The 23,394-nt window shown below is 44.1% G+C and overlaps 2 protein-coding genes and 1 long non-coding RNA gene across 6 annotated transcripts; 2 read left to right on the top strand and 1 right to left on the bottom strand.

Annotated features, from left to right (window-relative positions):
* Positions 1-61: 61 nt before the first annotated feature.
* On the top strand, positions 62-4,471 carry LOC138061610 (uncharacterized). Its single transcript, XR_011135494.1, has 2 exons — positions 62-324; positions 4,298-4,471. It is a non-coding gene; the product is annotated as an uncharacterized lncRNA (long non-coding RNA).
* Positions 759-8,705, bottom strand: RFNG (RFNG O-fucosylpeptide 3-beta-N-acetylglucosaminyltransferase). The gene is made up of 8 exons (XM_009668818.2): positions 8,289-8,705; positions 7,556-7,604; positions 6,950-7,052; positions 6,431-6,584; positions 5,376-5,461; positions 5,120-5,285; positions 3,622-3,707; positions 759-3,392 (listed from the first exon to the last, which is right to left on the bottom strand). The coding sequence occupies exons 1-8, from the start codon at positions 8,703-8,705 to the stop codon at positions 3,326-3,328; spliced, it is 1,128 nt and encodes a 375-aa protein (XP_009667113.2). The 3' UTR covers positions 759-3,325.
* GPS1 (G protein pathway suppressor 1) lies at positions 7,542-22,527 on the top strand. 4 transcript variants are annotated; one of them, XM_068913695.1, is made up of 15 exons: positions 8,144-8,345; positions 9,551-9,754; positions 10,736-10,828; positions 12,522-12,703; positions 13,966-14,130; positions 14,329-14,464; positions 14,626-14,703; positions 15,121-15,181; positions 15,579-15,664; positions 16,124-16,218; positions 17,350-17,455; positions 17,596-17,676; positions 17,805-17,942; positions 18,187-18,321; positions 19,089-22,527. In XM_068913695.1, the coding sequence occupies exons 2-15, from the start codon at positions 9,602-9,604 to the stop codon at positions 19,161-19,163; spliced, it is 1,584 nt and encodes a 527-aa protein (XP_068769796.1). In that variant the 5' UTR covers positions 8,144-8,345; positions 9,551-9,601; the 3' UTR covers positions 19,164-22,527. The 4 variants fall into 4 exon arrangements, with proteins under 4 accessions (XP_068769795.1, XP_068769796.1, XP_068769794.1 ...); XM_068913692.1 differs by lacking the exon at positions 8,144-8,345 and adding an exon at positions 9,022-9,109; XM_068913694.1 differs by lacking the exons at positions 8,144-8,345; positions 9,551-9,754 and adding an exon at positions 7,542-7,624 and having other exon boundaries at positions 19,089-19,911.
* Positions 22,528-23,394: the final 867 nt, after the last annotated feature.

The following is a 23,394-nucleotide window of genomic DNA, read 5'->3' as shown; positions in this document are numbered from 1 at the left end:
ACCTGCCCCGCCGCCGCCCGCCTCCGGGCTCGCCCCGCAAGCGGCAGGCCCGCGGAGCGCCCTTGTGTTGGCTCTGCAGCGCCCTAGCGAGAGGCCATAGGAAAAACAGGATTTTATGAGACAGTGGCAGGATCTGCCCCATCTGAGAGCTGGCAGTTGCTGATGAAGTTTGCAAACAGCCCTAAACTAATTGTCAGTGCCTAGGAAATCAGCTGCACGGACCCAGGATCCCTTCGCCTGAGGCATTCAGTGCACGGGATTGCTCGTGCAGCACCAACAGCAGTGTGCTCCAAGGTACAACAGAAGCAAACAGACTAGAAATAGGTAAGAGCTCAAAAATGAAAATCTGCTGCATCATGGCTTAGTTCTGATGATAGTGAGGGGTGGCAGCTCCAGCTCTCTCCTGCTTTGCAGTGCTGGCACCGTGCAACAGTAGAGCAGCAAGGACAATTACATAGCGTATTAATGTGCTCCAGTGATAGATGCAGAGGTCTGTTTGAAATACTAGATGATTCAGCTATTGCGCAACTGCTGTAGCATGTTTAGTATGTGCTAAGAAAGATTTACAACAGTTAATTTATTCCTTATTCCGCTTACTTCACTCTAGTATTATAATCAGCAGCAAGGCTTCTTCTCACCCATATTCCTTCTTATGCACACCCAAGTATACTTGTCACAAAGTCTGACAGAGGCTGCAGTTTTCTGCAGTACAGGTCTTATGGTCTGTTTATGGTAAAGAAACACAACAAAACACAGCCTTTTATATATGTAGATATTTATTTTATAGAATCATTTTGTGTATGAGACATTAGTTTAATTGAAAAGCTCCATCCTGATATATCCATAAAGCCTGCTGTATTGTCAACACTTAGTAGAAGTCTTAAAAGAAGCTTGAACACATTGAACAGCTCTGTATTGCCATGCCAAAGAACGTGGTCCTTTTTCAGCTTAATAAACACCCTATCAGCATATCAGCATATTGGCATAGCATATTAGCTATGCCAAACAGGCAGCATATTCCATTTAGGGTGACTAATGAGTACACCGTGTGAAACTTCTACAATTCAATTTTGATGCCATCAGTATGAGGTGGTGTCGGTTTTGAACTGCAGTTTGCAGCCTGATCACTACCTGTTCCACACAGTCTGTGGTATCTGACAAGAGGCTGCTCTCAGTGGAAGAGGAAGAAAAGCACCAGCAGAAAGAGTTCACAAATCAGTGTCTGGGGATAAAGTTAAGAGCTCATGAAGGTTCAAACTTTCTGCTACAGGAGGTTGAAAACAAGAACCTAAAAAAATGTTTTAAAAAGCAATGGTATTTATATGGATAGCAGGAATCTCCACAGCTATTAATGACAAATTATTAAACCACAGGACACCTCAGTTCCAGTGAGCAGAAGACCTAATGGAGAGGTAGAACATCCCACAGCCAACTATTCCGCAAGTCTTGCTCTATCCTCTGTAACAGGCTGTCAGTGTTACACATGTACCTGTTATGAAACAGTCACTGTGCTAGCTGGACTTTGACAGGGGAATGAGAGCACTGCAGAGAATCAGATCATTCTCAGGGTCAAAGAATGGTGTGTCCACTGCCCTACTAGGGATGAGGGAGAGAAGAAATGCAAGTGTTGGCTGCAGAACTGTAGCAAGTAGGAGTCAGCTTGTTTACTCCTCAGTGGAATTAACTAAAAACCACACAAAGGAGAATGTGCCCAGTTAAAAGCTAAAAGGTTCATGTTAACGAAGGTAAAAACACTGAGTGCAGGGAACAGTATCTTCTAGGAGGCTGACACCTCTGCTGAGCTTCACACTTTAATACGCTGCAGGTATGTACCTATATTATCCCACTTTTCAAGTGGCAGGAAGTTAAGCAACTAGCAGAAGCCCACAGTACAGCTAGCCACAGCAGTTTAGAAACCTGAAACCTGCTAGGTCAACATTTTAGCCGTACAACCTGGAACTGTGATTAACAGTATCATGCTGTTGTTCTTCCCTTAATTCTGCCTCAGACCTTAACGCTAGTAACCAGCAACTATTTTCTGAAAAGTCTGTGAGAATAAACAGTGGTTTAGCAAATTAATTTTTATGCAGTTCTTCACCATGTCAGGTAGGGAACGCACTTGGCCAAGGTCAAGCCAACAGAAAAGTAAACATATGGAACCCCCTTTCTTCCACTTTCAAAACAAAACTTTCTTTATTTTAAAGCAGCAGCATTGAACTTCTGCTTTTGTGTAAGCATGCAGAATCCTTTTATGGACTGCGTGAACTATTTATTGAAACATTAACATGTAGAGTAAAGTAAACACGGACCTAGACCTCAAGAGAGTCACTTGAGAAGCTGAAGTGGGGGAACCACAGTCATGTGATTTGAGGATCTCAAATCACACATCATTAAAGACTTCCTCAGGGCATTACAGCTATCTAGTGTTCCTCTTCCCTCACAGACAGCAAGGGATACAGCAGGACTTTAAAAACAGGGATTGTTTAATCAACCCATGAGCATGCTCTAGCTCTGATAACCTGCTGCGGGCAAAGCAGAAGAAATGATTACCATCGAGTCTGGCAAATATTTCTTCAGTATCAAAATATCAAAGGAATAGTGTAAGCCACCTTTGGACCTGGCAGACCACCATCATAATCAACAACCACTACCATTCACCTGGTAAGAGAGCCAAGTCTGACATCACCTCCATGGGAGGTACATTCACGGACTACTGGGGAGAACATGCACTGTAAGCAATTCCTATGTGGTCCTGAGCCAGCTTACTCTTACATAAGGTTTCTCCACAGCAAAGGCTTTCAGCCTTGTTTACCCCAGCAATTCTAGGATTCCTGGTGTTTACAAACAGACCCTGTTCTGGCCCACAGGCAGAGACAATTTAATGTCAGGCCACAGAAGCTCTTAAAGAATTCTGTTCCCAAGGAAGACGAGTGAAAATTCCTCCCCCACACCTCTCGTCACCATGGGGACTACAGTCTGCTATAGCACTCCAGCTTTAAGACAAATGCATCTAAAAGCCCATAACAGTAGTAACAATGCTGTCATTCTAAGTATGTGCATCTGTGCACAGATTCACATGATAGACACAGGGACCAAAGAGCAAGGAGTAGAAAATTTTTTTCTCCAGAACGTCCCAGGCAGCAGCTGAACAAACCACATCTTCTTGCCATAATTATCTGATCAAAGTCTTGCTTTTGTAAATACAGTCTGTCTCTCTCCTTTGTAGGTAATTTCTGTTTGTTTTCCTCCCAGGAAAAATAAAAAAAAAAAAATCAAAACTCCTGTCTTAAGTAAAGTAGATAAGGTGCCAACAATTGGTCAAAGATTAAGATATCTTCTTAGTGGGGCACCAAATAGTGTCAGGATAGAGAAGACAGTGGACAGATTTAAATCTGTGAAGAAAAAAAAGAAGCAACATGAGACTGGAATTCTCCAGACTAGGAACATGTTAGCATTGAATGTGCAGCTGTCTAAAACAGAGCTGAGAAAGTGGCCCTACCTGTCTTTGGCACACTGATAAGAGCTAGCATGAGAAAATAATCCCATTACTGGATTTGATCATCTTGCAGTTGATAAGCACGAACAGGGCAGGGAGATCTTGTTTTGGAAGCGGACACTTACCGTGTTGGATCTTGCTGCAGGCCAAACACTCCTCCCACGCTCACAACATTGTGTTTGTTCTCAGGGTCCCCATAACTTAGGGTTACCTGGAAAAGCAAATAAATGTTCAGAAACTGAAACACAAACAGAATAACTGAGGGGGGATGGCAGGATTATTACTGAGGTATGAAGAAAGACTCCCAAGAGATCCTGCCCGATTCAAATGGTAGATTACTTTTGAAAGATAGTGGGTTGTTTTGACATAAGCAATATTAGTATGGAATGGTAGCGACCAAGTAAACCGCTGCTCATCCAAAGGAGATCTGGGAGAATAAACGGAAGAGCTGAAAGTTGCATTACTCTGAAGGACAAGGGCAGTTACATTTGTAAGCTTTGCAGTAGCACCAATCCTGCAAGTATCTGTACCTTAACTAAACAAAAACCCATATGTTCATCCTTACCAGGCATTGTCTGAAGTCTGCAAGTAGCAGTGTCTTAGCATAGAGGGAAAACAGAAACACTTGGATGTTAAATGGCATGCTAATGACTACCGCATGACAAACCTGGCCACAAAATTTAGAATTCTGGAATTCCAATTCAGAGCTATTCTTCCAAAGAAACACTGTATTAAGAAGTCTGCAGGTGCAAGGTATAAGACTGATATATAAAACTGATACAGTTTTCTGTTGAATTGTAGATCTCTCGGATTTTGGATGAGCTATTACAGTTTCAAGGAAAAAACGATCATCGACAAAAAGCCAGATTTGGCCTACAGTAACTTCACTAACATGAGTGAGGAGGTTACATCATGCAGGAATTTGGCCCCAGACGTACATTTCTGCTGTGTAATAAAATTTCCAGGAAAACATAAGCACACAGGGACGACCTCGCTCTTGTTTGTTCATGATGCCAATAGCTAGCCATCAGACAAACCTTCTGGATAGCCTTACAGCTCCATCTACAGTCTGTTAGTGAAAAGGTATCTGAGCAATGAAAAAAGTGTTTTATTTTCCCCAAGGAACTCTGATTAAGTTTCTTGAGAAGCTTATTTTCTTGAGATCTAGACAAGTCATTCCAAATATGATCAAACACTGAAATATATCTTGGTTATTGAGGTGGTTATGTGCTACAGATGCAATATTAACATTGTTAAATGGCATGAATCAAGACTGAGGCTTTGTTAGGTGAAGATGCAAGTACTTTCTCATGTAACAGGCAAACTGTAAGTGTTGCCTCTTTCTACACCTGCTGCTGTTGCAGCTCACGAGAAGTAAAGATTAGAAGGAGACAGGGAAAACTGTGTTTAGGCTAGATGTCGCAGAAACGACCGAAGGAGGGGACAGCTGTATGACCTAATTGGCTAGGTAGGAAGTGTGCTGGTTACCTGAATGACAGGACACAGCTCTGAGCAACTATGTAGATATCCTTCTTTGCTGAAAAGTGCTATGTCTATAGAGAGTGGTCCTTCTGATCAGGCTGAGGTATAACTATAAGGACAGGACATGAAGCTTAACCCTACCTGTTGCAGCACAGACTCGCCTTGTAGCCTCTGCAGGTTTTCCAGATGTGAATGGAACAACGGGCTGTGCAGCAGCTTCACCTCCAGGAGCCCTTCAATGATGTAGCCAATAGTGCAGTCATCAGGAAGACGCACTCTTTCTGCGGTACTGATGAAATTACCTAGGCTGTAAGAGAGAGTATAGGAGACATGATCAAATACACTTTAACTCATATGAAACATGTGACAGTGGAGCTCAACTATGAGCAGCCTTTACCTGGCCCAGGGACTCATCTTCAGGGCAAGACCTCTGCTGATACAGAACCCTGCTCCACCCGTGGCAAACCAGAATTTCACAGTTGTCTTCCAAAGAGCAGCAAGAAAAACAAACACATATGAGTTACTGATAATCAGCTTTTCCCATTTGGCTGGACAGGGAGACCGTCTACATGACTACATATTAACCCTATTTTTTTTAGGTTGCTGGAAGCCCAGCTGGCTGTTCTCTCAAAGGAAACTCCATTCTGGAACTGACACCAGGTGAACTATTGAGTTAGCACAACTGATGGAGCAGATATTAAAATGGGAAACTGTAGTCCCACTCCCACCCAACTCCAGCTGTCCCCTGGTCATTCTAGCCAAAGGTCACTGCCAGCTCAGTCTTCCTGAGGAAATCAAAGGCAATCAAATTAAATCCTGTTAATTGCTTAGCTCCAAGTCCAAGGAGACTATTTTGTTGTGCAAAGCTTTCCCTAACAAGCTGCTTTATAACTGACTTTCTGGACAGTGGATTTATCTTTAGGCCTGTCAGTATAGGGGACCTGGTAAGAACTTGTCCTTCAGCTTCTCACTGAGATGTGCTTGCTTCCACTGCCTGGAAACCCAGTGACCACTCAGTATTGGAAATGCCTTAAAATGAGCAGGGTGCCTTTGTCACCCATCTGAGGTTGGTTCAAGATGATGTCAATGTGATACTGCTCTCTCTCAAAAAAAAAAAAAAAAAAAAAAATCGCTTAAGGAAAAGAAAGAGTCAAAGCAAGGGGGTGGGGGCCTCCTCACCTCAATGTGAGGGAGAACACCAGCATACACAAATAAAGAAAGAGAAAGAGACATCTACCCAGGAGACAACTCTACTGTACATGTGAGCAGTACATGTGAGAGCAGAGCAAAGGTCCGTTTAACCCAGGACACTGTCTCCGACAATGACCAGTACCGGATTCATTGCTAGCCGATTAAGTCAGTTGTTTTTATGGGGGAACCTATGAACTGTCAAGGTTTTTAAAAGCTTGAAAAGTCAAGATGTCTCTCAGCATAATTGCAAAGCTTGCTTACTGATCCATCACTTTGAATGTGGTCAGCTGCTTCAATGGGGTGGTCCAGACTTGGTCGCCCCACATAAACATCCTGGCTGTGCGAGAAGGCAGATAAAAGACGCAGGAGAGTCCGTGGATTCACGTAGTTATCATCGTCCACGTGGCAAAACCATCTTCAAACAAAACAAAGATGAAAGTTACTACGGAGCAGTGTCAAAGAGCTGAGTCTTAAGTCTTTCAGGCCTGGAGCAGAAAGGATTTCCCACTGTCCTGGGTAACAGAGTTTGAGAACACCAATCGATCCCAATTCTGAAAAGAAGCTGAAACAAATAACACCCTCTAGGTTATCATCCTTGTTGCCTTTCAGATGACACTTGTTTATGAACACTGCTTCCTGCTGTGCTCCTTTCCCTATGCTCATCCCCGTGTTTTAGCTAATGCTACCTCCCTTACCGGAGCAGAGAAGGATTCTGAAGTTTCCAGTGAACACAGAACTGTAAGAAATAAAGTTACAAACAGAACAAAGTGTTTCACCTACTTTTGCCCAGATTCTAGGAATTTATCATATTCCACAGACATCTTGCAGCAGAGAGCTTGCCGGGTGTGGACAGCAGAGCAGTTGGTGTTGATCATGTGATCCCCTAGGAAATAAAGGTCAGCCTGTCAGGTTTGGGATGCACGTGTCATCCAAAAAAGACAAAGGGCACATTTGGCGCTAGAAGTCTACATCTGAAGTGCGTATGGCGCACACGCGCAGAGTAAACTGTGGGTCAGGCAGGGCTCATGGGTTGTGCATATGGCATGCAACTGCCAAGCGCATGGAAGTGTGTTTAGGGTGCAGGGCATATAACTAGTACCATGAGACAGTATGCAAAGAAAACGCCTAATACATCTTTTGACCAGACAGACTGAAGCTTACTAACATGAAGGAAGCAGGTACAAAGGTGGATCCGGTGAACACTATTCAGGAAGTTCCAGGGATCTCATCCAGGTGGTAAATAAGAACAGCGTTTTCTCCTGCGAAAGCTTCCACCTTAACTTCCCTAATTGCTTGCACAGCATGAAATAAGGCCATCTAGTGAACGCGTGACAGAAACAAAACTCAGCTATAAAAGACAGCATGCATCTAAGCGACACAACTCACCTGCTTTTAGGCGTAGCTCCCGATCCTCCCAGTCTGTGAATATAAATGTCTACGGAAGACAAAAAACAGGTAGGGGGTAAATGTATTTTCCTTTCTGAGGATTTCAAAAGCTAATTTCAACTTTGATCAGTTCAAGCCAGAATTCTAAGTATTTTATCTCATTGACTTGCTCCATAGTAGCCATGAGGGGAAAAAAACCAAAAAAACACAGAAACTTTAGCTTTCGCCTTATGTGACAAGATTCCGCACTGCAAATCGGAACAAAGAAAGCAAGGCATCCAAGAGTTTACCCTCCTTATCTCAGGGCACAGATAACCATTTTCCGATAGGAAGATGGTTGTTTGTGGCAATATCTCCCTCTGCAACTTCATCTCCTTTCCCTTACTAGGGGTCATTCCACAACTATTAAGCAAGCTAAAGGAAGAGAAAGCCAGGGTGGAAAGCGTCACGGGGGGGAATAGTATCCTGCCCCAACTGCTGGGCAAGAGTGCGCTAAGATGCTTAAATGCAATGAAAGCCCCTAAAGAATCACCGGGATCAGCACCGGGGATCTTTCGTTATCGTTTAGCGTCTTCCCCTCTCACACAAAATTCAGCGAACGGTTTCCGATAGGACCAGTGATCCCGAAGAGCAAGGAACGGGTTTGCCTCAGGCAGCAGCAGCCCGTTCCGGAGTCGCCTTCAGGCGAATCTCACCCTCCCGAGGAAGCGCCCGGCCTCCGGCGGGGCCTCACCTGCCCCTGGGCCCGCGAGATCCACGTCTGGAAGAGCAGGTCCAGCCGCGTCCTGTGGTACTTCCTCGTCGTCTTCACCGCGATGAAGATGTCCTCCAGCTCCAGGCGCTCTGCGGCCGGGCCGCCGGCAGGCCCCGGGCGGCCCCGAGGCGGCGGCGGGGAGCGGGCGAGGCCCCCGCGCCCCCGCCCGCCGGAGCCCGCGGCCGCCGGGCTGCCGCCGCCCCGCTCCCCCGCGGCGGGTTGCGCCGGCGGCGGCGGCGGCGCGGGGCTGCGGCGGGCGGCGGCGGGCGGCGGGCGGCGGCGGGGCGCGGCGGGGCGCTGCCCCCGCGGCAGCGGCAGCAGCAGCAGCAGGAGGGCGGCGGCGCTCACGGCCAGCAGCACGCAGCCCCGGCGCAGCCCCAGGCAGGGGCCGCTCATGCTGCGGCGCCGCCGGCCCCCGCCGCGCCCCGCCGCCGCCGCATGGCTCGGCGGGCAGCAGCACCGGCGGGCAGCCCCCGCCGCCCCGCCTCGCCTCGCTCCGGGCCGGGCCGCGGGGAAGCGGGGGGCGCGGCCGGGCCCGCGGGCGGCGATGCGGCTGCAGAGCGGAGCGGAGCGGAACGAGCCCCGCGCCCGCGCGGTCCCGGCCCGGCCGCCCCGAGCGCCGGCAGCCGCGGCGGGGGGGGGGCGCGAGCGGGCCGCGGGCCCTTTAAGGGCTTCACCTGTCGGATGCGGTCTGGCGGCGGCGCGGCCGGAAGCGGAAGTCGGGCCGGGCGCTCGGGGTCAGCCGGAAGCGGCGGTGTGAGGGAAGGATGCCGCTGCCCGTCCAGGTCTTTAACTTGCAGGTACGGGGCCGCCGCCGCCCTCCCTCCCGCCCGCTCGGCGCCGCCGCCGCCGCCGCCTTCCGCCCGCCCGGCGCCCCCGCGAGCGGCGGCCGACGGCCCGGCCCGGCCTCGGCGCGGCCTCGCCGTGCCCGGCGGCGGGGCGGGGAGCCGCTCGCCGCCGGCCCCGCTGCCCCCGCAGCGGCGGCGCCGTCGCCGGCCCCTCGGGGCCCCTCTGTGCCGCCGCCGCCGCCCGAGGCGAGCGCGGCAGCCGCGGGGCCCGGCCGCGGCCGCGGCGGTTGTCGTTCGCTCCGCGCGCTGCGGAGGGCGCCTGGGGCGGAGGAGGAACCGCAGCAGAGAGGCCCAAGCGGCCGGAGCCCGAGGGGGGGTCGCTGTGCCGAACCTGAATCTTGTGCAGCCACGCAGCTGGTCCCTTTGCGAGTTAACTGTCTTTCTTCCCTTTAGCAGCCAGCAAGTTCTGTGTCAGGGCGAGGGGGTGCAGAAAGTCAGGACAGGATGAGGGATAGTTCAGCACCCACCTCAGCTTCTTCATCAGTGACAGATCTGTACCGCACCCCCTGCGGCAGTAGGTCAGATCTCTTCCTCCCGAGTACGGCAGGAGACTTCAGCTTGAGTGCCAGCTTGTCAGCTTGTACGATGCTTTATGAGGTACCTTCAAACAGGGCACTCTTCTGGGCTCAGAAAGTCTTGGGGAGTGAGCGTTATGTTATTTGCTTTGTGAGTAGTTATTAAGTAAACCTTTTACCTTCCTTCCAAAGTAAATAGCTTTAAAATGTCTCAATTGGTATCTCCTGGTGAGTCTTCTAACCCACTCGTGCTTTTCCTCATCTGGGAGGTTAGGAAGAAATGCAGAGTGCAGCCTACCAGGAAGGCAGGACACAAATCATTTTGTTTCACCAGCTGGAGTTACTGTTAGCTTCTGTAACAGTGGATCCTAAGGAGTCATAGATCAGATTTTCAGTTATAGGCAAACAGAGCCCTAAAAAAGCAACCCCAACACTTAAAAAAAGAAATAAATTGGATAAAGATGTGAAAAGCAGTGGTCTTGGTACATGGCAACCTAAACAGTATTATGGGGTGCTGTTTTCCTGAGTGGTGATCTGGACAATTAGATCTCCTTTCACCCTCCATCCCTCTTCCTCATACAGAAAATGGCAAATTTTGACACCAACTTGTATATGCTTTCTTTACTTCAAAATTTGGGAGATTTCACTTAAATCTTGGTCACCCAGGTCAAATCAGCATGTAAATTGACAGTGGGTGAAACCCCAGCTCCCACTCAAGAAATTGAATATCTTTTGGAATTTAGCATGTGCCTTGAGATACTATGTAGTGCCAGGCATCCTGACCCCTTCACTTGGATGCCTTATCGCTTGCTCAGTAAGCTTCTGAAAGAAGGAAACTGCTCTGTATGAAAGGTGAGAGTTAGTGCTGCTTTTCTTAGAGGAAGCTTCATCCTGAGCAACAGCATTGCTAGAGAAAAATCTTGAATATGTCTAAAAGCTGAAGGGTGTTCTTTCATTTTTATAATTTCATGTGTATTTAAGCAAGTCCTTAACAGATTGAGTCACATAGTTGTTTCCCGTTCAAATGTAATAAGCTACTTTTGACCACGTTTTGCTATTCTAGGGTGCAGTCGAGCCCATGCAGATTGACGTAGATCCACAAGAAGATCAGCAGAATGCGCCTGATATCAACTATGTGGTGGAAAACCCCACTCTGGTATGTGCTGGTTGAGGGCAGAAGGGTTACATTTCTTGGGCCTGGCCTCTTCTTTTCAGGTTTTTGGAAGACACCCTCATTTTACTCCTTGTCAAATTGTTATTTAGAAATTAATAGACTCTTGTAAGCAAGGCGTGATAAGAAAAACATTGACTTCTTCTGTAGCTCTGTGGCATGTGCTATCCTCTACTGCACCTTCTGATGAAGGAGGAAGTGCTGTGCTGTCGTTTGCAGTGTGCTGCTTGTTTGATACAGTTTGCATTCTGAAATAGTTTAGTGCATCTCTGATTACTTATAGAGACATCTTTCCTTTATTTAAAGACATGTCCTTTTCTCTGCAGAGCTAAGTTCAGGTGCTTTAAAGTATATAATTAGGATAGAATTCTTTCCTTGTGTCTTGATCCTCTGGAGACTGGCTAAAACTCATAGAACCGTCGAGTTGTTAAGGGCTTCATTTGCTTGTATCAATTTCTTCAATTTTTTAATTCATGGTTTGAGATTTTTGGCCAACTTCTGTATATCAGTTCTATAATAGTGGGAGATGAATGCCACAGAAGAGAACAAAAATATCAATTAAAAAAAGGTTAAAGCAATATTAAAATTGCAAAATAAAGCACTCAGTTGGGAAGGTCTGGATCTCACAAAACCCCGAAGCTTTAATTTGCCCCTCTTGTCCCAGTGCCTTGTAATACAGTTGTCATATGGTCGTTCGCTATTTTCTGCACGGCCCTCGTTATTTTTTTGTTCAGTGTATGGGCTCATACCTTGTTTGATTCTGTTGCATTTAAATTCTGTTCTGAAGATAGAATGGTGATGTAATTATGTTTTAGCCTATTTAGCCTTTTTATCTTGCTTGTTAATATAGCATCTAAATGTTCCATAAATATTGGGGATCATATTTTCACCATAATTATATGATGTGAAGCAACATAATCCCCCTTTGACATTCAAAGGGCCAATGAGTAAAATTGACATTGCTCAAAGATGTCAGGAGTATTGTGCAGCCTCAAACATGAAAACTCAGAAGAAGGAATGCTCCTGCCTTTGTATTTCTCAGATTCTACAGCAAATAAAGCAGGTCTTCAATGCACACAATCCTGTTTCAGTCTCAGAGTAAGTTCATTCTTTCACTAAATCACAGAAGAATCGTGTTAGAAAATGGGATCATGACTTCTATAACTGTATCTTAATTTTGGCACACAGGAGGGATCCAATTAAGTGTGGACAGGCAACCTGAGATCTCGTGTTTCCTGAATCTAGCGTGTTTCCAGACGCTAGACTTGGCCCTGAACGCTGTTATATTTGTTTACATTTGTATTTCTTTTTTCTGGGAAATCTACCAGCAAGGCTTTAGCATATCTTTACTGGCCACATGTAAGGTGATTTTTTTTTTTTTTTTTTTTGCTCTTCCTCTTCCCCCAAAGGCTTAAAATTCATTAAATATTCAGAATTATAAATCTAAAATCCTTCCTCAGAAGTAAGTGATTCTAGTAGTTCTCTAAGGAGATGTTTTAAGAGATTAATATGAGTAAAAGAGTGCAAGTTCTCATTTCGAAACTGTTTTTGGGGGAAAAACTGTCAAGGATGGGTGTCTGGTCTAGGAAACTTCAGCTCAAATGATGAAATCTGGACAAAGTCACAGTGGGAGTTAGTGTTGCCATCTTTGCCTTCTGAGACGAGATCTTGTTTGCAGGATTTGGAGCAGTATGCATCGAGTTACAGCGGTCTGATGCGAATTGAGCGGCTGCAATTTATTGCTGATCACTGCCCACAGCTGCGGGTGGAGGCTCTCAAGATGGCACTGTCATTTGTCCAGAGGACTTTCAATGTTGATGTGTACGAGGAAATCCACAGAAAATTGTCTGAGGCCACCAGGTACTGAGAAAGATCATGGGAACATGAGGAGCTTCTTTGACTGTATTAAGGCAGATGTGCCACAGGAGGAAACTTTGCGCATAATGGTGGAATGTTGCTTATACCAATTATCTTGGCCCTTAGAATATGATAGCAATGACCTATATGTTTCTAGGCCTAAGATTTGATGCTTTTTTGAAGACTAAACACAGAAAACTTATTATCTCATTCTGAAGCCTTGATGTTTTAAAGGGCTACAGGTAGGTGAGGAGGAGAAATCAGTCCTTGTAACTGCTTCAAATATTAATGAACACACTTGCCTCTCCTAAGGAAAACTATGGAGATTGAGCTTCTTCTAGATGCTCTTGCATTTATAAATTAACACTTTATTTAAATGTTTGCATTATTGCCTTGTTTTTTCCTAATGATAGCTTTACTGTTAAGGGTATCCTGTTGATGATTGCCTTTGATACTTCACTTATCCATCCCTACTTCCTCTCTTTGCATTTTTTTTTCTGATATGCACATTTACTGATTTTTTTTTTCTATTTTGCTCTGGGAGCCTTTTATCATATGCCTATGTGACAGTACGCTCATTATTCTCTTATATGTGGAAAGGACTGTAGGTTTAAAAAAAAAAAAGTATTTTTATGGTTAAAATGTTGGAAAGGGTGTTTACTGCAAGTAAAAATGTTGATTTGAGCTTGATGGAGTTATATTATTCTCCAGGATTAGGTTTTCTTTGACTTGCACTCCATTGTAGATACATCATTAAAAGAAGTAATATAGCATCTGTATGCTGTAGCTTTGCTATCAAGCCCTCACAACATAGTTGGGGAGAGAACTCAGAAACACGTGCACGCTGTGTCCCATATAGAGATGTTTGATTGGATTTTATGACTCTTTAGAAGTTGATAGAATGTAATAATTACTTGCAGCACTGTTACTAACTTGCTTGATTTAGAGATAATGATTTATTGATTTATAGAGTAGGTTGGCTTTTTCTTCAAAATTAACAGGAACTTATTTGTTAATAAAATATCTGCAAGAGATCGTTAGGGTTATTTTGAGAAGAATTTGTAAACCTCTGATGCTCCTGTTGCTATTTCACTGCAAATCGTAGCAGTTGTTTTTCCTTTTTTTCTCCTCCCCACCTTGTTTTCTTTTTGGTTTGTTTGATGTATGTGGTACCATTTGTTAGGGCAATGATGCCATGTACTTATCAGACCTCTCTCTAGAAAAGCTTGCAGCATAATAGCCCAGTTCAAACTCTTTCCTTTCAGAGAACTGCAGAACACACCTGATGCTGTCCCTGATAGCGGCATTGAACCCCCTCCTCTTGACACAGCTTGGGTCGAAGCTACACGCAAAAAAGCTCTTCTTAAACTGGAGAAACTGGACACAGATCTGAAAAATTACAAAGGGAACTCCATCAAGGAGAGTATCAGGTGAGATGTAGAAGGCTCTGCTGAAGCAAGGGAGAGCATTTTGCCCTTCCAGGCACCTAACACAGGATGTCAACTGCATTCAGTGGCTTAGGTCAGTGTGCTGAGTTACTTGTTTCGAGCAAACTGACTTTATGTTCCTTTTCTTTTCTGCACTTTCTGAGTTCACAATTCATTGGTATTTTAATTCCTGTGCTCCAGGAGAGGCCATGATGACTTAGGTGATCATTATCTTGACTGTGGGGACCTCAGCAACGCTCTCAAATGTTACTCGCGAGCCCGTGATTACTGCACCAGTGCTAAACACGTTATCAACATGTGTCTCAATGTCATTAAGGTAGGAAGATCTGCAGGGAATGGTAATTGGAGTCTTTCAGACACCTATTGGGCAGTCCATCGGTGCCCGGTTACACCTCTTGCATCTGTAATGACAGAGCTTATCCAGGTAACACTGTAAATTCATGCCGTGATCTGTGCTGTGTTTTTGGCTCTCTACAGGTCAGTGTCTACCTCCAGAACTGGTCTCATGTTCTGAGCTATGTAAGCAAGGCTGAGTCTACACCAGAAATTGCAGAGGTAAGGGTCTGCTTTTTAACTTGCATTTTCCCTTTGTTTTCTGTCTCCAAAATTTGTAACAGGATTTCCCCTCTTCCCCCTTTAGGACTAGCTCCCTCTAAGACTCCCTTGATCTCACAGTCTGCTCTTGCTCTAATCCGTCCACTCCCTGACTGGTACACTGTTCCTTTTAAGGTTCATTGCTGCTTATCCCCACACAATATGTGCCTAGGAAATCTAACTCACGGTAAATGCAGAGAGATTTCCCATCCTCAGTATCCATTTCAGTTCTTGCCCTATTTCCCAGGACAGATAAAATGAAGTTTTCTTGATGTTGAGATCTGTAAGTTAACTGTTAGGATGAAATATCCCAAGGACAGCTGTAGTCAAAAAGGTTTTCACGCTACTTTCTCATTACTGCTTTTTTCCATCCTCTAGCAAAGAGGAGAAAGAGACAGTCAGACACAAGCAATTCTCACCAAACTGAAATGTGCAGCAGGTGAGTGAATCCCTCAGCTTCCTGGATGTTGTCTGCCCATCTTTCTGCATATTAGCTGTCCATAGGGCTCTTTGACAGCAGGGTGTGCTTGATTTGTTCTCTTATAATTGCCCTGTGTCTTATTTTCTCACCAGAAATGCAGAAATATTAAAGCTGATGAGATGAGATAGAAGCGCTGACTAGGTTTTGAATTTTCTTTCCTCTCCCTAAGCTTCTTCAGAGAGGATGCCAGTGTGAGTCGTTGTAGTCTACAAGGTGCCAGATACTGGCCAAGAGTCTGTTTCACTTCAGTAGTGAAGGCACAAGCAACCATATGGTGCCCGTTCTACTCCACAGATTTTGCAATTTCCCCTACTTTGTGTCATAAACAGAGGACTAACCTTTTTCTGGTTCCCAGGCTTGGCTGAACTAGCTGCTCGGAAGTACAAGCAGGCGGCAAAGTGCTTCTTGTTGGCATCGTTTGATCACTGCGATTTCCCCGAGGTGAGGACCAAGAGGGGGCTGGATGCAGGTCTTGGAAGGGATGTAATTCTTCTAAGTATTAGACTGTAAATTTCAGATGCTGTAGTTATCCTCACAGCGTTCCTGTATGGTTTGATGCTGTTGTGAATCATGTTTTACAAAAATTTTCTGTTCTTGAGTTCTCTCAATGATCTACTGTAGGTCACATACGTATTCTGTGTGGGATATGTGCACCTGTGTAGTCCAGTCAAAAGACTGGTCGCTGGCATTGGTTTGTGCTACACTGCTGTTAGCAGTGGGCATTCACTCCTCAGGCTGGGTGAATGCCTGAGAGCACCTTGAGTGCTTCCATTGTATTTGGCAAGGGCTAGTCTTGTCACTGGATGAAGGAAGTGCCTGGGGTAGGATACCTAATTCCAGTCTTCTGCCATTTTGGTAGTCGGTGATAGTGCTCCATTTCAGACCTCTCTCCCTCTCTAGCTGTTATCTCCTAGCAATGTGGCTGTGTATGGTGGTCTCTGTGCCCTCGCTACCTTTGACCGTCAGGAACTACAGCGAAATGTTATCTCCAGCAGGTGAGTGATGCCTTGAGAGGAGTTTGTACAGTACAGGACATCTTTTGGGACATGGGCCCTAGTTTGAGAATGGATTCTGACAGGAGAAGTAGTCTCTTACAGAAGAGAAAGAACCACTGAGCCTTAGTTAGACATTAGTGTTAGGTGAGAGTTCACTGTCCCAGTGGTTAATCACAGCTGAAATTTTCGTAATATAACAGAAGTTTCCAACCCAGGTCGTATCTAACAACAGCATAGCCCGCTTTTCTGTATCTAGCAGTTGCTGATGTCAGATCTTAAATCAGAGTAAGACAGCCTTATAGAAGGCAGCTGTAAGATAATTTACCTTCACGTTATGATTTTTCTGGTGTATGTTAATCATATTAATAAAACTTAATAATTGTTAATGCAACTTTGATTAATACAGTAATCTGACTGCAAAATATGCAAAGTTATGAGAATTACAGATTTTGGAAGAATATGGACATTTGTGCATCATAGATTAAATGAATCTGATGCTAAATTCCTGACAGCTAAGGGTACGGAAGCAGTAATTTTAAACTAATGTGGAAAAAGTGGCATTACCCTGACATTTTTTATTTGGCTCATAGGGTGAGGTCCCAGAGTTCAGAAATCTGGGGTGGAGAATTAGGAGAGCACTGAGAAAGGATGTGCATCCCAAAGATCTCCCCCCACTTAAAACATGTTATTTTCCTGAGACATGTTATATTCCTGGTTGCATGCTGAACCTACCTATGGCATGCTGTACTTAGAGAAGGCTGTGCTTTTGAAAGGGAACACAAAGCTGGCTAGCTGAGAGCACAGCACGCACCAGTGTCGTTTATGTCTTCCAGTGGTGCATCTTGATTCTGACCTGTCCCACCTGTTTTCTTGCCTTGTGTGGACAAGCATTTCTACTGCTTGTTTTGGCAAAGTCTCTTACCTTCCTTTGCCACAGCTCCAATGCTACGCTGCACCTATCTTTCTTCCAGACTCCCTGCCCTGCTGCAAATTGTGTCTCTGGTCTGTTAGTAAATTCTTGGAGTCTTTAGATGATAGTGGGAGTTCATAACTTTGTAATTTGGAGTGATGAGGTTCTGGAGGTATCTCGGTGGGGGGTTCCAAGGTCTGATCATGCCTGTTTATCTGTAGCTCCTTCAAATTGTTTTTGGAGTTGGAGCCACAGGTTCGTGACATCATCTTCAAGTTTTATGAATCCAAGTATGCTTCATGCCTGAAGATGCTGGATGAGATGAAGGTGAGTTGCAGGGGAGCAGTGCAGGAACAGACCCTAAGAGTTCTCTTCCTCTGCTTAAGAACATAAGAATAATATATATTTCCAGGCTGCTTCTCAGCTTCTGATTTTTTTTTTTTTTTTTTTTTTTTTTTTTTGCATAGGACAACCTGCTGCTGGATATGTATCTTGCACCTCATGTCAGGACACTTTATACCCAAATTCGAAATCGTGCCCTAATCCAGGTAATTGTTCCTGTAATCTTGAGAGATAGATGAACAGTGAAATAGGGAATCTCTTCCTAATTGCTTTTCTTATGCTGTTTCAGAGAGTGGGGAGTACAATTAGCAACTGAGTATTTCTTTGTTCCTAGTACTTCAGCCCTTATGTGTCAGCAGACATGCGCAAGATGGCCACTGCTTTTAATACCACAGTGGCTGCTCTGGAAGATGAACTTACTCAGCTGATCCTGGAGGGACTGATCAATGCCAGAATAGACTCGCACAGTAAGGTCAGTGCATCTGAGCCACAGGTTGTGGACTTGAGTGAGCAGCTATACTAGTATTTAGAAAATCTCTGTTCCTGGGAGACTTTGAAGTTGCATTCATCTGTAGTGACTGGTATTTTCAGTAGGGTTGATCTGCAGGTACACTCAGACTCCATGATACCTCATCCTTGTTCCCTCGTGCAGGAAGGGCTTCCTGCTGTGGAACCCTGTCATAGCTCCTGCATGCAGTTCTCTGTATTGGTTACAGATTCTTTATGCTCGAGACGTGGACCAGCGCAGCACTACTTTTGAGAAGTCTTTACTAATGGGCAAAGAGTTTCAGCGACGTGCCAAAGCTATGATCCTGCGGGCAGCAGTCCTGCGCAACCAGATTCATGTCAAGGTATGGGCACATTAAATGTGGAATCTGAAGCAGTGTTACTACTTTTTTACAGAAAATGCAAACTTTGGTGAATTTAAGATTCTGGAGGGGAGTGGATTTATTGTGCTCATGAATGGACGCGTTCTTACTATATTAAGTAATACATACAGAGGGTACAAAAATTTCTAGCCAATACACTGGCAACCTACTTGCACAGTGTACTCTGAAGTTTGTATGCTTGAGTTGATTCTGACTAATTGCTTCTCGCTAATTCTTGGTACGCATATCTTTTTATCTTACCAAAATAAAGAAAAATCGTTTTAAATAACTATTTTTCAATAGAGGATATAAAAATGCATTTTTGTTTGAAGTATTTCTTCTAGGATGCAATCCCAAAAGAAAGCCCTGGGGGAGGATAGGCCACCTGCAGCATAAAGTGTTATTTTCTGTAGTATATTCATCTCCCTGATAATTAAGTGCCAGAAAAGATTCAACTGCCAGCAGGTTTTTGATTCAACTTGTGGGGCCAACTTCACCTGGTAAATAGTAAACAAAAGTGGTTAGAAACGGCTGATTTGACTTAATTATCAACAGTTCTTGTGAACAGTAGCTGTAAAAGTTATAAACAGAAAGCTTTTCCAAAGCCTTCATTATTTATGAGTTGGGGGTAGGCTCTCCTCCTGCTGCTATCCTGCTGTGCTTCACCTCTGCTTCGTTTGGTCTCTCTGGAAGCACTGTGTAGAAAATGTACGCGTCACTAACTAGGATGTGTTTTGGTCTTGTTGCAGTCTCCTCCAAGAGAAGGTAGCCAAGGGGAGCTTACTCCAGCTAACAGCCAATCCCGAATGAGCACCAACATGTGAAAAGCTTCGAGCACTACCAAAAGAAACGGTCCCTCCAGGACTGTATCCAGTGTCTCACCCACAAACTGCTGAGCTTCACAAACTGTCCCTGGCTCCCTCACTTCTTGCTTGGGTTGAGAGGGTCAGGGCCGATGGTGGATAATATGAATATTCCAGTAACTTTAATTCTCAGAGAAAAGAAATTCTTTCTAAAAATAGCATCCCTGTAATGGGTTATCATTTCAGTGCTAGTAGGACATCTCCCTCCATTCTCCCTCATCCACCACTCCGTGAACAGTTGTTAGGTTATTCATACAGATGCTCATTAGAGGGTTTTCAGCTGCTATTAATTTTCTTGGTTCAACACTGCAAAAATAAATAGTGTTAAGTTGAATGGACAGGTGTGATCAAAGATGAATTTTGCTGGCCTGAAAGTGTTGTCTTGATTTTGAGCAGTGCTCTGCTTTCTCTTTATTTCAGATACACTCTAAGTGCATTGCTCTCAATTATGGAGCTAGAGTTCTGGATGGGAGAAGAGATTCTTTCAAGAAACTCTTAAGGATTTGTTACCTGTACCTGAACACATGGCACCGCTTCCATGCGTTCAGTCACAGACCTGTATTTTAGGTTGTTGTGTTCACCTGGATCCAGGTTCTTTCTGTCTGCCCTCTGTTTTCAAAAACCTATTTTCTGATTTGTTTCCCACCTGCGCATGACCTGGCTTTGGGGTCCAGTGTTACAATAGCAGTAAATCCCTACCTTATGCAAATACTGCTGTTTGTCCAGTCTTCCTGCCACAGTTTCCTAACATGTGCAACAGTTGCTTCTGGCAGCATGGATAAATGCCATAAAATACCACGCAAGTCCTGAGGCAGAACTGAAAGCAGCCAGTCTAGGTGCCTGCTCTCCATGTGCATTTATTCTGCTTTCCCTTTTATAAAGGGATTAAAGGTGACAGCCTAGGTGTGTGCGTGCATGTTCTGTGTTAATGAAAGGAGATATGCACTGAATGTTCTGAAGTCACTGCCACCTTGCATTTGTCTAATCCATAAGGGCAAGCTAAGAATTTTGATCCAGCTGGATCTGGCTGGACTGGTAGTCGACTACAGATGTTATTATTAATGCTTTTTTTTGTTTTTTTTTTGAATAAGCTTTTATTTCTAGGGCATTAAACTGCAGGATTAAAAAGCTTTGTAGTGTTAGGAGCTTTGTGTTAAAGTTGTTTTTTAGGTGTTTCTTTATCTCAAGTCATTGGTTTTCTGCTAAGCTTGATGATGTTTGGCAGGCCACTTCTTACCTGGTTGAAGATGTAGCTTGGACGGACTGTGGAGAAAGGGCGGTTTGAGGAAATGTTTTAACAGCAAAATCCTGCACTGCATATGTACAGCTGCTAAACTGCAGCAGTGCTCTCTTCCTCTGGTCCTCTGTGCTTTTTGCGAGTTAGGTGCCAAAAATGGAAGCAATAGTTTCTGTGAGGTCTTAGGTTGAACATCTTCCGTTTGGCATGGAGAAAGTATCCCATTTTAGAGGAGAGAAAGGAAGGAACTAGTTAATCAAGAACTTTGAGTCATGCGTCACTGATAGCCAGCCAGTTTTGGGAGAAAGGCAAGTTGAGTCCTCAGGTAAATTAATGTAGGTCCTTGTAGAAATGTTGGGAAAGTAATTTTAATGCTTTCTGTTCATGCTGTAGTAAAGCTATCAAATCCTGCTGTAGTATTTAAGCCTTCTTGCTTTCAGATGCTTTCTTCCTAGTTCAAATGGGCCAGTGATACCATTTCTAAGGAAAAGATCTTGCACCCTATTCTTGAAAAGAAGGTTTTGCAACCCAATTCAGTGCATTGTGTCAATTGGCTACCTTTTCTGATGCACATCTAAAGTTGTCTTGATTTTATTTGGCTACTTCTGTCCCTTCCTGTAGGCTTTCTACTGGAGGAATCTTTATTTGTAAACAGAAGTCTTCTGCCTCTTCAGCCCGCTCTCTTGAGAATCTTTGGTCTTTCAACCTCTGACAGTTGTCCGCTCTTCTGAGAGCTTCATTTCCCTCTTTGGGAGGTGACTAGAAGTGAGTATTCTTTAGCAGTCAGCATTAAGCCCACTAGATGGCAACAGCAGTTTCTTACTTATCAGAATAGGAATTATTCTGTATCCCAAGCAGTTCTGTAGCTAAGGCAGAGATTATCAGTTTCTTATCTCCAGATAAAAATGCTTACAAACTCTTTTGGACAGACAGAACATTCCTCTCTTACCGTTCAGTTCACTGAGCGTATGATTTTGTGTAGAGTTATCAGCATATACCTCTTTTGGGTAGCCTGTGAAGGGAGCTGCTGTTGTGCTAGAGACTTCTAGATGTGAGTCAGGGCTGTCCAGGCATATTTCCTCTAGACTTGGCTCAACTCCCACTTCAGTCCTAACAACCTGCCAGTCCAAAAATTAGGAAATACAAAATAGCAAGGATATAGTTCTGTATAACTCCCATTCATAAACTATTTTCCCCAAATTACAGAGATTAAAATAATCTTAAATTTCCAAGGGGAAAAAGTAATACACAATAAGATAATGACTCCCGTAAGATGAGTTTCCAGTGATTTCCTGTGACCACCCAACTAAGTCAGGGGATGAAGTTTTGTGCTAGCTGCAGCATGTTGATATGACTAGGATATGTCCGGAGAAACTTCATTTAAATGTATTTCATTAACTTGTTCAGCACCTTTGGTTGAAAGGGAAGGAGTTGCCAATGGTAGGCCATAATTTATGGTGTGCTCGTGCAGTGTAAATTCTGCCCTGGCTAGGGATAAAGGAAGAACAATTTGGTGAAGGCATTTCACTTTTAATTAGCACAGAAATGGCAGAAACTGCCATTATGAGTGTGTTGTGTTGGAGCATTTGGGGATGACTGGTAATTGTCTAGCCAGAACCTGACCAGCACAGTGGTCTATGTTGCTCAAATTTGCACAGGGAAGCCTGTAAGAGAGGGAGATTATTTCTTGGTGCTTATAAAGTGGCAGGGTGCACGTTCATCTCTAAGTTATCGTCCTCTGAGAGACTTAGTGGATGAGGGAAAAAGTAATACAGTTCTGCCTCTGCCCCCTGCTATGCACGTATGATCTATACTTTGGTATATGGGATGCTACTGTAACCCTCTTAGCATTACTTCCTGATTTAGTTTCATTATCTGGACAGCTCCCAGAACTGAATGCAGTTAATAATGATGCATTATTTCTGATTTAAAAAAAAAAAAACACACATAGCATAAGCTTTGAGAAAAATAAATTAGGAAATTTTAATAATAGCAACAGTAGTACTTCTGATAAAGATTCCACTATGCAAAGGGAGAAAGTGCTGTTGAAGTGCAGATCTTTTCGAAAAAAATAAAAAGCTAAACCAACTTAGTTTGGCTATTCAAGGTTCTTTTGGGTTTTTCTTCATTACTTTATATAGGAAGATAAATAGGTGAGAATGGGGGAGCAGTGTGCTACACCCAGCAGTACTCTTATCCTTGTGCCACCTGTTGTGAGAGCCGAGACTAATACAGGTGAGCTTTTATTTTATTTTTTATTCTTTTTTTAGTCCATTAAGTGTTAGTTTGCAGTAGATTTAAAAACATTGTATGGAATTGACGTCCACTTATCTTTGATACTGTTAGAGAATAGAGATGGATTACTCTGTGCTCTGCACATGAGCTTTGCTCTTCAACTGCTATTATTTTGGCTACTGCATTCCCATCTACTTGATCTATAAATTCAATTCAAGGGTTTGTAGGTTCTAATAGAGCAACCCACCTTTAGATTATCTTATAGGATAACTTGATCGGTCTACATTAATTGTCTGGGGAACAGAAACAGAAATATGGATATATCAACTCCTAGGAGAAAAGTATGAGATTCAGTGGTTAGAAGTTAGGTAAATTCCCAATGCAAGTAAGACAATTTCTTGACAGCAAAGCATGGTTCAAAACTGGGATTTGGTATACTTATTAAAACCCATAGAGACCAGGGTAGATGCATGAGCAAGAGATGGTCTAATTCAAACAATTCAAGTGGCAAGACCTGGGGACTTGTCTTATGTGGGAGATCAGACTAGGTAATCTTGTTGTCCTTTAGCCCAAAGATATCAGTTTTCTAGTACTTTTGCAGCAATAGCTTTGACTATCATACCACCCTCTTGGAATTTATGTCACTGTGAAGTCTGTATGTACATCAAGTTTGTGCCCTGTAAATGTATGCTGAAATTCAGCATTTTCTGTCTTCATTTG

The sequence above is a fragment of the Struthio camelus genome, chromosome 19 (assembly GCF_040807025.1).
Source record: "Struthio camelus isolate bStrCam1 chromosome 19, bStrCam1.hap1, whole genome shotgun sequence".
NCBI classification, from domain to species: domain Eukaryota; kingdom Metazoa; phylum Chordata; class Aves; order Struthioniformes; family Struthionidae; genus Struthio; species Struthio camelus.
Note: the sequence above shows the minus strand (reverse complement) of the source record. Positions and strands in the feature narration are given on the sequence as shown.

Excerpts from the sequence above, each read along its gene's own strand:
- RFNG (XM_009668818.2), bottom strand. The coding sequence starts at position 8,705 with ATGAGCGGCCCCTGCCTGGGGCTGCGCCGGGGCTGCGTGCTGCTGGCC. Across the intron at positions 3,708-5,119 it reads GCGAGTCTGTGCTGCAACAG|GTAACCCTAAGTTATGGGGA; the intron begins GTAGGGTTAAGC and ends TTGCTTTTCCAG. Across the intron at positions 3,393-3,621 it reads CTGCAGCAAGATCCAACACG|ATTTAAATCTGTCCACTGTC; the intron begins GTAAGTGTCCGC and ends TTTTCTTCACAG.
- GPS1 (XM_068913692.1), top strand. The coding sequence starts at position 9,077 with ATGCCGCTGCCCGTCCAGGTCTTTAACTTGCAG. Across the intron at positions 14,465-14,625 it reads TGTGTCTCAATGTCATTAAG|GTCAGTGTCTACCTCCAGAA; the intron begins GTAGGAAGATCT and ends GGCTCTCTACAG. Across the intron at positions 16,219-17,349 it reads CGAAATGTTATCTCCAGCAG|CTCCTTCAAATTGTTTTTGG; the intron begins GTGAGTGATGCC and ends GTTTATCTGTAG.